Here is a 13,865-nt window from a genome sequence, read left to right as displayed (position 1 = left end):
TACAAACCAGTTGAGTATTTTGTTGTTCACAAGACAGTAAAGAACAAAGATATCTCTGGTGGATAAGATGGTAAGGGACCCAGTCCTAGGAAGTAGAGTGGTAGCTATCATGTGGGCCAAGACCCGGTGTTCAAACTTTAGATTTTTGGGACCAATGTCGGGGGGATTATCAGACAGGAAGGCTTTTGCTTCTTCTAAGGAAACTTCAAAGTCTTTTGGCCAAGAATTTTGCATAAAAAACTCATACCCATTAAACTTAGCAGAAAAAATCTTCTCAAATTGATAAGAGTCGAGAACAATTCGAGTGCCTAAAACCATGGATTCCAAGTCATCTTTATCATTCGCAAATAAATTTGCATAGAATATTTTCACAGGCTCTTCATATACGGAGCTCTCAATAGTATCGAATAGAGAGGAAGGACGTTGAAAATCGAAAGCAGCAATGACATCAAAGTGCAGATTTTTCATAAGAGAGAGACTTATAGTGCGTCCATAAGCCATAGATTTCAATTTATAGGACTCAAACCTTGATTTCTCATTTGGTCCATAGAATATTAATTTGTCCTCTGGCCCAAATTTAGTACTCTCTACTTTCCCTTTTTTTGCATGCAGATTTTTTGGGGGTTTGCTCTATGGGCCTCTTTCCTGCCTTTTTCTGGCTAATGGGAAGGTCCTCAGACGATTTACTGATTTCATTGTCGGTTTTGATAGTGTCTGAGTCGATGGATGATTCCAAATCTACAGTTTCTTCCGGGTTGAGAGTTTTCCGAAACCTTCTGCTTCGTCTGGTCACAGTGGAAGATGGAAGGTTTTTTTTCACCATGGTGAGGGTTTCTTCAGAGAGAATGAGAAGTGAGAGGGAGTAGGAGGATTCTTATCTAGACTTTGGAGGGTTGAAGAGTTGCATTGGTTGAAGGAGAGGACAGATTCAGAAAGGAGTAACACTTCTGAGGGGATGTTTCAGCGGTACTGATGGAGGTGTAATAATTACACTTTTATCAGAGTAAACTTAACACTTATAGGAGGAAAGTAAAGAGTTTTAATCGTATATCAAAGATTTGTTTTATAAAACACACATGATGCCAATCTTTTTCCGCAGTAGACAAAATCTTTCTTCTAAAAGAGGTTTTGTAAAAATATCAACAAGTTAAGATTCAATACTAATGAATTCTAATGCAATATCACCTTTAGCAACATGATCACGAATAAAATGATGCTTGATTTCTATATGTTTTGCTCTGGAGTGATGCACATAATTTTTTGCCAAACAAATAGCACTAGTATTATCACAGAATATAGAAGTTGTGGTAAGATATAAATCATAGTCGAGAAGTTGATGCATGATCCAAAGAACTTGTGTACAACAACTTCCAACAGCTAAATATTCTGCTTCAGTTGTTGATAAGGCAACACAATTTTGTTTCTTGCTATGCCAGAAAACTAGTACATTTCCCAACAGTTGGCATGTGCCGCTAGTACTTTTCCCGTCGATCTTATTACCTGCAAAATCTGCATCTGAAAATCCTTTCAAGACAAAAATTTTAGAGTGAGCATACCATAATCCTAATTCAGAGGTCCCAATAAGATATCTTATAATGCGTTTAACAGTAGTAAGATGATATTCCTTTGGAGCCGACTGAAACCTTGTACATTTACACACACTAAATATTATATCTGGTCGAGTAGCAGTGAGATATAGTAAGGATCCAATCATTCCTCTGTACATGGTTTTTTCAACACTTTTTCCATGGTAATCTTCGTCAAGCAAAGTTGTTGGACTCATTGGAGTCCCAATGGGCTTAGCATTCTCCATGCCAAACCTTTTTATAAGTTCTTTGATGTACTTGGTTTGACTGATAAAGATCCCTTTGAGAGACTGTTTGACTTGTAGTCCAAGAAAGTAAGTTAACTCTCCCATCATGCTCATTTAGAATTCTTCTTTCATAGAATGAGAAAATTCTTCACATAAAATAGAGTTAGGACTTCTAAAAATAATATCGTCAACATAAATTTGAGTAATAAGATTAACTGAATTTGAGTGCTTAATAAACAGAGTTGTATCGATATTACCTCGTTTGAAGCCTTGATTTAGAAGGAACAAGCTTAATCTTTCGTTCCAGGCTCGGGGAGCTTGCTTGAGTCCGTATAGAGCTTTTGTTAGCTTATATACATGATCTGGGAGAGTATCATTTACAAAACCAGGAGGTTGCTTTACATAGACTTCTTCAGAGATGTATCCATTTAGAAAAGCACTTTTTACATCCATTTGAAATAGTTTAAATCCTTTATGAGTAGCAAACACAAGTAATATTCGAATAGATTCCAGTCTTGCTACTGGCGCGAATGTTTCATCTTAGTCGATTCCCTCCTGCTGAGAATAACCTTGCGCAACAAGCCGTGTTTTATTTCGCATCACTAGTCCAGATTCGTTTAACTTATTTCTGTAAACCCATTTTGTTCCTACAATAGAAGTATTTGAAGGTTTTGGAACCAGTTTCCATACTTTATTTCTTTCAAATTGATCAAGTTCATCCTTCATTGCTTTGACCCAACGAACGTCTTTTAGTGCTTCATCCACTTTCTTTGGCTCAAGTTGAGAAATTAGAGCCATGTGGGAATTGAGCTTTTGAGACTTTCTGGTAGTGATTCCTTCGTGTGGATTTCCAATAATGAATTTGTGAGGATACCCAATTTCACTTTTCCATTCATTTGGGATGGTTGTAGTTGTTTCCCTTTTCTCAGTTGTCAACTGTTCTGTTGAAGAAGATTCTTGGACTTCATTATGTTCCTCAGTTGACTGATCTTGCTGACCAGTCGACTCCTCTTGACAATCTATTCCTGTAAAAGTAGATTTTGGAACAATAGAAATTTCCTCATCTTCAGGAAGTTTTTTATTTTCTAAGTGAGGGTTAGTGTCAACAAAGATAACATGAATTGATTCTTCAATACATAAGGTTCTTTTATTGTAGACTCTATATGCTCTACTTGAGGGAGAATATCCAAGGAATATACCTTCGTCGCTTTTTGGATCAAACTTACCCAGATTGTCTTTTCCATTATTGTGAATGAAGCATTTGCATCCAAAAGGATGAAAATAACCAATGTTGGGTTTCTTACTATTTCATAGCACATATGAAGTCTTTTTAAGAATGGGCCGAATCAAATATCTGTTGATAATATGACATGCAGTGCTTACAGCTTCTGCCTAGAAGTGCTGAGGTAGAGAGTTTTCCACAATCATGGTTCTAGCCATGTCTTGTAAAGTTCTATTTTTACGTTCTACCACTCCATTCTGTTGAGGCGATCTTGGTGAAGAGAAATTATGAGAGATTCCTTGGTCATTGCAAAAGTTTTCAAAGGCTCTGCTTTCAAATTCTCCTCCGTGATCACTTCTGATAGTAAAAATGTAGTATCCCTTTTCACGTTGGACCTTCTTACAGAAAACTTTAAAATTTCTTAGGGCTTCATCTTTATGACTTAGAAAAATAACTCACGTAAATCGAGAAAAATCATCCACAATGACAAAAGCATATTTTCTACCACCTATACTAGCAGTTCTGGTTGGACCAAACAAGTCCATATGCAATAGTTGAAGTGGTTTAGTAGTAGAAATAAAATTTTTGATTTTGAAGGATGAGCGAGTTTGTTTTCCTAGTTAACATGCATCACAAATATGATATTTTGAAAAATATAGCTTTGGAAGACCAATGACAAGATCATGTTTAGAAAGTTTTTGGATAGTATACATGCTAGCATGTCCAAGCTTTCTATGCCAAACCCAAGGGTTATCGATCACAGAAGCAAGACAAATTTGATTTTCAAGACTATCTATATTACTGATGGTGTAGACATTTTTGTCTCTGTTACCTGAAAGAATGACTTTACCTGATTTGTCTTCTATAAACGAGCTATATTTCTTAAAACGAACCTCATAGTCATTTTCACATAGTTGACTGCTACTGAGAAGATTGTAACCGAGTTCATCAACCAGGTATACTTCATCCACTTCACATGTTGAGCTAAGGGGAACGTTTCCAATTCCAATAATATTTCCTTTTGATTTATCTCCGAAGGTAACTGTTCCTCCATCTAGTTTGGTGACTGTTTTGAATAATTGTTTGTCACCAGTCATATGTCTGGAACACGCGCTATCAAGATACCATTTTCCTTTTTGATTCTTCTTGCGGTGTTCCTGCAAAATAAGATTACTTGTTTTTAGGTACCCAAGCCTGCTTGGGTCCTGAAAGGTTAGATTTCTGAGTGTTAGCTTGACTAGAGGATTTAGGCCGCCAGACCTATCTCCTATTGTCCTTAAACCTGCAATGGTTAGAAGTGTGACCACGTTTTCCACAATAAAAACACAACGGTTTATTGGGATTTTTAGAGCCCTTTTCTACTCTGATTCTGTTCCTGCATTGGTTAGTGTTGTGACCATTTTTACCATAATAAGAGCATGCCTGGAGGTTTATAGTGTTAATAAAATAGTTAAATGGAGTGGCCGAGTTTGATTTGATGGAACTATGACTAGTGGGTCTTTGTAATCCATTCAATTTAAGTTGAAGTTCATTTACTTCCTCTTGAAGCATGCCACGTTCAATTTCATACACTTCCAGCTTTAAGGCCTAGTCCTTTTTTTCTCTTTGGATTTTTCTGAGTTCATTTAGAACTCTTTCAATATCTGCGAGAGCAATATTAATAAATTCTTGAAGTTCACAACAATTAGGATAAGTAGGAAGACGTACCTCACTAGTTCCCTCGTCTGCCATAAGACCGAGTTTACCTGAGTCCTCATTGCTATCTTCTTTTATGGCCATGAAACACATATTTGCAATTTCTTCAAGGTCAGATTTTTCTTCATCACTCCAGGATCCAAAAGACTTCTTCTTTTGAAAGATCCTGCTGAGTTTTGTCTTCAGTAGGGGATAATCAGCTTGAATGTGTCCATGTTTTTCACATTCAGAGCATCTTCCATTATTTTTATCATTTTTATTATTTGTCCTTCCTCTTCTGAAGTTTAATTTTCCTCTTTTGTTGAATCTGTACTTCCTGATCATGCTAGCTACAACTTGAGAAAGCATGGCTATGTTTTCATCCTGTTCTCCTTCTTCCTCTTCTTCTTCATTTTCTGGTTCAACCACAGTTGCTTTAAAGGCTATTGCTTTCTTCTTTTCTTGTTGAATTTGCCTGTCCAAATGAGTTTTCTCAAAAGCAATTAAATCACCTCTAAGTTCATCATAGGATATTTTGTCAAGGTCTTGACATTCCAGAGCAATAACTTTGGGATGCCAGATTGTGGGTAGGCTTCTAAGGATTTTCTTGACATGTTCTCCGTTTTTTATTGGTCTACCAAAGGGTTTTAGATCTCCAAGGATTTTGCTGAATCTGGAGAACATTTCTTCCACTGATTCTCCATCCTTCATTTGAAATAGCTCATAGTCACGAACTAGAAGATTGATCCTTGTTTTTTTTACCTTGTTGGTTCCCTCATATGTGATTTCCAATTTATCCCACATTTCCTTGGCAGTTTCACAGCTTGAAATCTTTTCATACTCTTCTCCACTGATAACATTATACAGTAGAGTTTTTGCTTTGGCATTCACAGTTATAACAGCATCTTGTTCATCAGTGTAATCATCCAAGTCAAGTGGATCAGTTGATACAATGATTTGATCATTTTCATATTTCTTTGGTGGAATCGGAAGATTTATCTTTTTTATAACACGCCAAACTTTGATGTCATATGACATAGTGTATGTTTCCATGCGAACTTTCCAATGAGAAAAATATTTTTCGTTGAAGTATGGAGGTCGTACCTGAGAGGTTCCTTCTTGAAATAGTGAACCGACAACTGTGTTTGATCCCATGATCTTTTTCTCACTAGCTGTTAAGCAAAGTTTGTGAGCCTTGCTCTGACACCAATTGAAAGAACAAAGGGGGGGGGGGGGGATAAATTGTGGACTATTAAAACTTAGTTGATTAAGTTTCAGTTTAGTCGACTAGCTTTCGTACAGTACACAGATAAGACAGATGAATGCAGTGAATTTGAAAGCAACACAAGACACAACAGTTTTTATACTGGTTCAGTACTGGTGTGGTACTTACGTCCAATTTCCCTTGGGTCACAAGGGTTCTTTTAGATCTTTGATAAAGAATTACAAAAGTGATGGTTTTGGCTCGTTCACCACCAACGATGTTTAGCAATAATAATTTCTGGATGTTGACACAACTCTCTTTTGTATTCTAACTCCTTCTATCTTTTATGACCTTTGTAGACTCAAGAATACAGTGTTTGTACTTAGATTTAGAGAGACTTAGAAGACAGTGTTTGTAGTTGCGCACTTCACTCTCTTGAGTTCACTAGTGTCCTTATAGGCAAGTATTGTTGTGTGTTTGTGTCTGATTCCAGCAAGTATCTTTGATTTCTTCAAGAGAGATGATTGTTGGATTAAAGCAGGGTGTCTCTGATTTCTTCGAGAGAGATGGGCTGAAATTTGTTAAATCATGGAGTGCTCTGTTCCATGCCGTTCCCATGCCGAGATGCTTCATACTTACTTCGAAGAGATGAGCGCATGTCAAATGGTTTCCAGTTGGTGGAGCGGATTAAATAATAAAGGAGTGCTTGATGACAAGAAGCACCACTTCCAATTATCTCCCACTATGATGTGTTTACCACCCAACTTGTCTCCCATTTCTTTTGTCCTTCCTTCTTGATCTTTGTTAGATTTGAATTATCTCCTTTTTGATAACTTGATCAACAACGAAGGGCCTAATGCCCTGTTCTCTGCAGGCAAAAGTAGATAGATATTAGTTTTGTACACTTGTCATCATTGAAACATAGATATAACAGATGTAGAGGCGAATATTATTGAGCCATTAGCAGCAGTAGTTGAACCTACAGAGGCTGCTTATACTTGTGGGCAAGATTCTGTTGAAGCCACGGACATGCTCAATTTGGATCCTTCGACGCCAGATATGAGCAGCCATTCAGCGCATGTTGAATATTCTGAAGTTACTTATATGTCTCAAATGAATTTGATGAGCTTTGATCAGTCAATGCCCGAAGATCATGTGCTTGGCTTGAATCAATGGGATATAATGGATTCTTCGATGCCAGATATGAGCAGCAATTTAGCACATATTGAATATTCTGAAGTGGCTGATATGTCTCAAATAAATTTGGAACACTACTCTGCAACGATGGATTTTCAAGAATCACATGAGGCTGTGGAATCAATGGTGATGAATAATAGTGTTGAACCAGCTTCAGGGACTACTTTTGAGGCGCCCGAATTACAAGTGCCTGATGACTTGTATCAATGGGATGAAAAGGAATTCGACGAACCAAATCAGATATTAGATGATGTGCCCGAGGTTGATGTAGCGATGAATATTGCCGAGCCATTAGCAGCAACAGCGGAACCTACAGATGCCACTTATTTTGTTGAAGCCACGGCCATGTTCAATATTGTTGATCAGTCGGTATCTGAAGTGGCTACTTTTGAGAAGGAACATGAAGAGCAGTTATATTGGTTGTCTAGGATGGGGAAGATACATGTTACGAGATGTTGGAGCCAAACGAAGCATTTCAACTAGCTCCATAAATCTTTATTCTAGTAGATGTATGATTGATCATTTATTAATGTATATGTAGTAACACCTTATGTTAGCTTCCAAAAGAATTTTGGCGTTTGTAGTGTTTTTTAATAAGAGGCCAACTGTTACTTAGCTTTCCTTTGTTATTGCACATGGAATTGTAGATACTTTGTAATAGGATACCATGGAAATGCTGTGCATCAAGAAGCGCATGGAGTTGTTTATATAGTTTTCAATTAAGTCAAAGATCTTGTAATTTAAAAGGCTAAAGCATAGAAGAGATTTTGCTGATTAGCTATGTTTTCCTCTTGTATTGTCTTGCCCACATATAGAATGCAATTTACTTTGCTTCTATATTTCATGTGTTGTGAGTCTCGAGCACTATTGGATCTTCATATTCCTGAATCCTGACAAGAAATGGAGATGTATAAATGTGATTAGAGACGAATCCAAAAAAATAAAAATTTAAGGGTAACAATACTCTAGTTTGTAGTGTTTCAAATTACTCATAATATGGTAATTAATTAAGATCTAATCAGGAAAACTTTTAAGTTCTGATTTTATTATAGAAGTCGCAGTACCCATAATTTTATTTGTGTCACAAAACACGGAATTAGCTGCATATATTACTCCTATACAGTAAGAATAGAGCGATTAGTGGAATTTTCTTTTACTATTTCCTTATTAAAGTTTTCCTCAACATTGAAAAAAGAATTTAAGTAGCGCATAACGATTTAGCATCACTCCTTTTACTATAAGATACATTTAAGTGGTGCAAAATTAGGCCTAATTGGCAAAAACTTCCTTTTGTCAAAGAAGATAATACATGAAATTATGAGTCAAACGGAGTGAGAATCAGAGGCGGATCCATGATTAAAATTTAATGGTTCAACTTTTACACTGAATTAATTATACTATTAAAATTATGAGTTCAAATCTAATATTTGTTGAAATTTTACAAATCTATAATCAGTGTCGAAAGTTATAGGTTCATATGAACCCTTAACCGAAAGGCTATGTCCGCACTTGGTTTCAACACTTCTCTATTTTTTTAAAATTAATAATTGCTACGTAGTTCCTGAATCGAAAAGGAAAAAAAAAGAAAGTTTATTAGTACAAAGAATCACATGAATAAATGTTTACTACTAGAATATTTTGTTGTTTAATTTAATTCTCGTTGAAGTCAAAAGTCTCCATATATAAATATGTTTGGAAAATAAAGGGCTTCTTTTCTTCTTTTTTTCTTCGAAAAGAACAGCCTTTTTAAGTGTTGCTTTGAGCGAAAGAAACTAAATGAACTTAACCTAACCTTACTTTGTGCCTAGTTAATTTCTAAACGGAGGCTGAGCAACGTATCTAAAAATTCACATGAATAGTTAGGAAACTTTCCATATTTATTAGTAAAAAATGAAAATAATTACCATATTGTTACTTTGGGTGGAAGAAACATAATTAACTAACCAACGGAAAATACTTGTTGCTTGCTTAAGTTGCTAAACAAAACCTATAAAATCTCATAAACTCTCCCTTCCTGCCTCTCAGATGCAAATTATTGCATTCTTTCATACTATTCTTGTTCTATTTCATTCATTGTTATTCTGAACAAGCAAGTTACTTACGTTCTTGTTGAGTTTATTCCATGGATCCGCACTTAAAGCTCGAGGACGGTTTCCGTTTTCGCCCCACAGATTCAGAAGGGCTGACGTTCTTGTTGAGATTCATTGCTGGACAAGAGATGCATGATTCTGGATTTATTACCACTAACGTTGCTGTCTATGGCAAACAAGAACCTTGGGAGATTTACGACAACGGAGTACCCTGTGGTGATGATGAGGACAGCACCAGTTATCGCTATTTCATCACAAAGCTGAAGAAGAAAAGCAACGCGAGGTATCATCGTTCTGTCGGAAACAAGGGCACTTGGAAACAGGACAACAAGGGCAAACCAGTTCACTACAAAAATATGGAAAACGCATCTTCAGTGGTTAATATTGGATTCAAGACAAATTTGTCTTACAAGAATAAAGTGTTTTACCCTGAAGATCAGAAAGATGGGCATTGGCTCATGAAGGAGTACGAGCTTTCTAAGGTTATTCTTCACAAGTTCGACTAAGACTGTAGAGATTATGTTCTCTGTGCCATCAAGAAGCTGAACCACATTAACAGTTCATCCGAAACTTCCACAATCACGACGTTGAATAATGTTTCCGATGGAACTGATGAGGTAACGAGTTCTGTTGATGGCTTGTTGGCTACTAACAATTGCAAGAATTATTATAATATGTGCAAGAATTTGGAACATTCTGAAACGATGGCTTTTCAAGAATCAATGGTGATGAATAATAGTGTTGTTGAACCATTACAAGTAGTGGCCGAACCATATGCGCCTGATGACTTGTATCAATGGGGTGGAAAGGAATTAAACGAATTAAATCAGATATTGGATGGTGTACCCGAGGTTGATGTAGCAGTCGATATTGTCGAGCCATTAGCAGCAGCAGCGGAACCTACAGAGGCTGCTTATACTTGTGGGCAACATTCTGTTGAAGCCACGACCATGCTCAATTTTGATCAGTCGGTGCTGCCTGATATGCGCAGCAATTACTCTGAAGTGGCTGATCACATGACTTATATGTCTCAAATAAATTCGAAAAAGGTGCCCGAAGATGTGCACGGCTTGGATCCATGGGATATAATGAGCTCGGATGAGTTAAATCGGATATTAAAAGATGTATATATCTGAGTGTTGTACATAGATATTTTTCGACAAGCTGTATAAATCTTTTCTAATACAGTGAGCATTTTTTAATGTAACATTATAGCTTATTCGCATTGGTGGAATGACATTAATTTTCTTAATACGCTCCCAATTGTTGCCATTCCAGTGATCAATCTGTATGAAATTTCTTTTTGTCCCCATTTTTCTTTTTCTCGCGATGTTCAGTCATAACTCATAATGTGACGTTCTTAATGAAAGGCCAACTGCTACTTAGCTTTCTTTTATCCTGTTCCGCTTTGAAGTGTTTCATGGACATTGACAAATGTTAAGGGAGAATAAGAAAAAATGTTGTCATTTCTTGATGTTATAAGCTTAACCTTGGCAGGAGAACTAAATATAATTGACATTCTTCAGATGGAATAAAACTGCAATATGCAAAGCTTCTTTGGGCAGTGTCGCAAAGAAGGACAAATTAACTGTGGATTCAATGGCTTCATAACATTTATATAAAGGACAAGGACTTGATGCAAATGAGTACTCCAGAGCAAGCAAGTTGGTTGTTAGAAATTGGAGATCCAGGTTCAACTCTGATTAACCTCACTGATAAGGTTCATTCAGTATCAAAAATGCTTATATCTTTTTCTCTTGTCCCTACTCAAGGCTTATTTAGGAGTCTGCTAGGACAATGAGAAGGTATATTGGCTGCTCGGACAATGAGGTCGATCACTTGGATATCTAGGAAGGTGAATAACAGCAGGCCGCGAGCAGGCATTCTAGTCAATTAACTCCTTAATCGACTAGCATACTCAAACTCTGCTAAAATAAGGGAGGTTTATATAAGCTTTGCATGAACTTCAATTTAAAAATCAAAGAGAGCATTCTCTATTGTAATTTAAGATTAGCTTGCTCGTACCTCACCTAACCCGACAAGTACGTTACTGCATAATAATTTTGCTTCCAAAAGGAGGCAGGAAACGGATATTATAATCCTCTATGTTCCACATCTTTATGGTTCTTGTTAATTCCTATTACCCGAATTCATTATGTTCCTCGAGACAATATCTCTCTCTGGCATTTCGCCAAATTATTTATGGGCTTTTATGATCTCATGGTTTTTGTTTATACAATTTATTGAAAACACTTGCACTAATCACTAAATATATTTAGAGAGTTAGACAGCGAAAACTAGAAATCAATCATGAGTAATTGATAATACGGATAACATGGATATAAGATGCTACTTGGTCAATTAACTCCACAACAGACTAACACACTCACACTCTGCTAACATAAGGGAGGTTTCTATAAATTTTGCATGAAGTTCAATTTTAAAACCAAATGGAGCATTTTCTATTGTAATTTAAGATAATCTTGCGCGTACCTCAATCAATCAGGTATGTTCCACTAGCATAATCATATCTTGTCTAACAAGGCTTAGGCAAATGAAAAAAACCTTTCATCCTTACATTCGAACTTTAGATGAAAAAAATCTTTCATCCTTGTCTAACAAGCTGTTGTGAAATAGTGCCATACCTTGTATTGTCTCCCTTTGAAGCATCATGCAGCACAAACATCTCGAAGACTCCACTTTGTTACACCTAAGTTTCAATGATGACAATAGTGCAAATCTAATTATATCCATTTAATTGTAGGAAATTAGGAGGCAATACTACTTCAAAGGAAGTCCTTTTAGTAAGGACATCAGAAAAGAAACGAGATCAAGGCAACAAGAACGATGCTAAATCAAAGGAAGTCAAAGCCATCAAAAGGGAAACAAAATCAAGTCCAGGCGCTAAAGGAAGTCAAGGCTAAATCAAAAGACATTGAGGCTTTCAAGAAGGAAACATATCAAGTGTAGCTGCTAAAGAATATCAGGCCGTATTTCAAGGACTGATTTATGTTGGCCTAAGTGAAGGTTAGTTTTGAAGATTGACAAAGGAAGCTCAGGCATGAACCAGATCCATCCCTTGTGTGCATAGACACGGGCAGATTCGAGCATGTGGGATGCACGTGAAAGAGATAAGCTTAACTTGGTAAAATTGATATCTCCTGATCGAAAATGTTACATAATTGATAAGGAGAAGGTCTCCTTAATCAAAGAGAACACTATCCAAGATAAGAGAGGAGTTAGAAGTTGAGATCAACTAGAACTCTTCCACCAAGGAAGAGTATCATTAGAACTCTAGTTATTTCTTTATCTACTAGCTCTATATATTGCAGTATGTTCTCATTCTACAGGCATGCACAAAAGCAGAAGTTAAATGTGAATTGAGAGCAAAATAGCAAGGCATTTTGCAAGCAATTCGTGTGTGATTCAAGTGTGCAAACCTGAAGCTTCATGAACCAGATAGAAGAAACAGCTCAAAGTATCTGTCTTTTATTCTAGTTCAATTGTAGTAGGTATTTTCATATTGTACCTTTCAGCTTTATCTAGAAGCAATTGTAATAGGTACTTAGAGTATTCAAGTTAGAGTTAACTTGAAGTTGTCACAACAGTTAGAGGTTGTTTGCCACAACGGGATTAGAGTTAATCCTAGGTTTACAAAAGTGTTTTGTAAATGAAGTTTTTGGCTCAGTGATTTAGTAAGAGTTTGGGAAAATCCTACTGGGAAGTAGGTCGTGGTTTTTTCACCTTTTGAGCCAGGTGTTTTTCATGTAAAATACTTGTATTCTTTACTTTTCACATTTACTATTTCAGCAATAGTAGGTTAAGGAGCACATAGAAAAACTCGGTCCTTCTATAATTAGTTTAGGCGGAAAATTGGGTACCACACAAATCACCCCCCTCTTGTGTGGTATTGAAGTTAAAAACATCAATTGGTATCAGAGCGGGTTATCCTTGAAGAGGCTAACACCTTAGGAGAAGATCGAGATGAGTGCACTGCCTGGAAAGTGGGAAGGGCAATCCACTGCTAGGCTACCATTTTTCAATGGCCAGTATTACTCTTGGTGGAAAAACAGGATGATAGATCACATCATAGGAGAAGACTATGAGCTATGGGACATTGTCACAGATGGCCCACTGGCTACCATGAAGATAAATGTCGAAAGAGAAGAGGTGGCAAAGACAAGAGCTGACTGCACTGCTGACGACTTGAGGAAATGGGCTAAAGCCAAGAAATGGCTTGTTTGCGGACTCAGTCCAGATGAGTACAATAGAATCCAAAGCTGTAACACTGCTAAGGAAATCTGGGACACTTTTCAAGTGGCCCATGAAGGAACACTTCAAGTGAAGAGGTCCAGAGGAACACTACTATATTCTCAATATGAGAATTTCACCATGAAGGAAGGGGAAACCATCCAAGATATGTATACAAGGTTCACTATACTGACAAATGAACTTAAGCCTCTTGGAAGGATTATTTCTGAAGAAGACAGAGTTGAGAAGATTTTGACAAGGGTTCTGCCAGTTACTTGGGAGAGCAAAATCACTACCATTCAGGAATCAAAGAACATTGCCACTCTTAAGTTGGATAAGCTAATTGGAAATCTCACTGCTTATGAACTTAGAAGGCAAACCATCAAGATGGATGTACCCAAGAAGGAAAGGAGC

At 36.8% G+C, this 13,865-nt stretch overlaps 2 protein-coding genes and 1 long non-coding RNA gene across 3 annotated transcripts; 1 reads left to right on the top strand and 2 right to left on the bottom strand.

Moving 5' to 3' along the window:
• Positions 1-2,353: 2,353 nt before the first annotated feature.
• LOC138907326 (uncharacterized) lies at positions 2,354-5,747 on the bottom strand. The gene is made up of 4 exons (XM_070197922.1): positions 4,781-5,747; positions 3,747-4,317; positions 3,284-3,430; positions 2,354-3,116 (listed from the first exon to the last, which is right to left on the bottom strand). The coding sequence occupies exons 1-4, from the start codon at positions 5,745-5,747 to the stop codon at positions 2,354-2,356; spliced, it is 2,448 nt and encodes an 815-aa protein (XP_070054023.1).
• Positions 5,748-6,098: 351 nt separating this feature from the next.
• On the bottom strand, positions 6,099-8,094 carry LOC138908709 (uncharacterized). The gene is made up of 2 exons (XR_011415111.1): positions 6,897-8,094; positions 6,099-6,781 (listed from the first exon to the last, which is right to left on the bottom strand). It is a non-coding gene; the product is annotated as an uncharacterized lncRNA (long non-coding RNA).
• Positions 8,095-9,232: 1,138 nt separating this feature from the next.
• On the top strand, positions 9,233-9,706 carry LOC138907325 (NAC domain-containing protein 41-like). The gene has a single exon (XM_070197921.1). It carries the CDS (start codon positions 9,233-9,235, stop codon positions 9,704-9,706), a length of 474 nt encoding a protein of 157 aa, XP_070054022.1.
• The last annotated feature ends 4,159 nt before the right edge of the window (positions 9,707-13,865 follow it).

This window comes from Nicotiana tomentosiformis, chromosome 3 (assembly GCF_000390325.3).
Source record: "Nicotiana tomentosiformis chromosome 3, ASM39032v3, whole genome shotgun sequence".
Taxonomy (NCBI): domain Eukaryota; kingdom Viridiplantae; phylum Streptophyta; class Magnoliopsida; order Solanales; family Solanaceae; genus Nicotiana; species Nicotiana tomentosiformis.
This window is presented reverse-complemented; position numbering and strand designations above follow the sequence as displayed.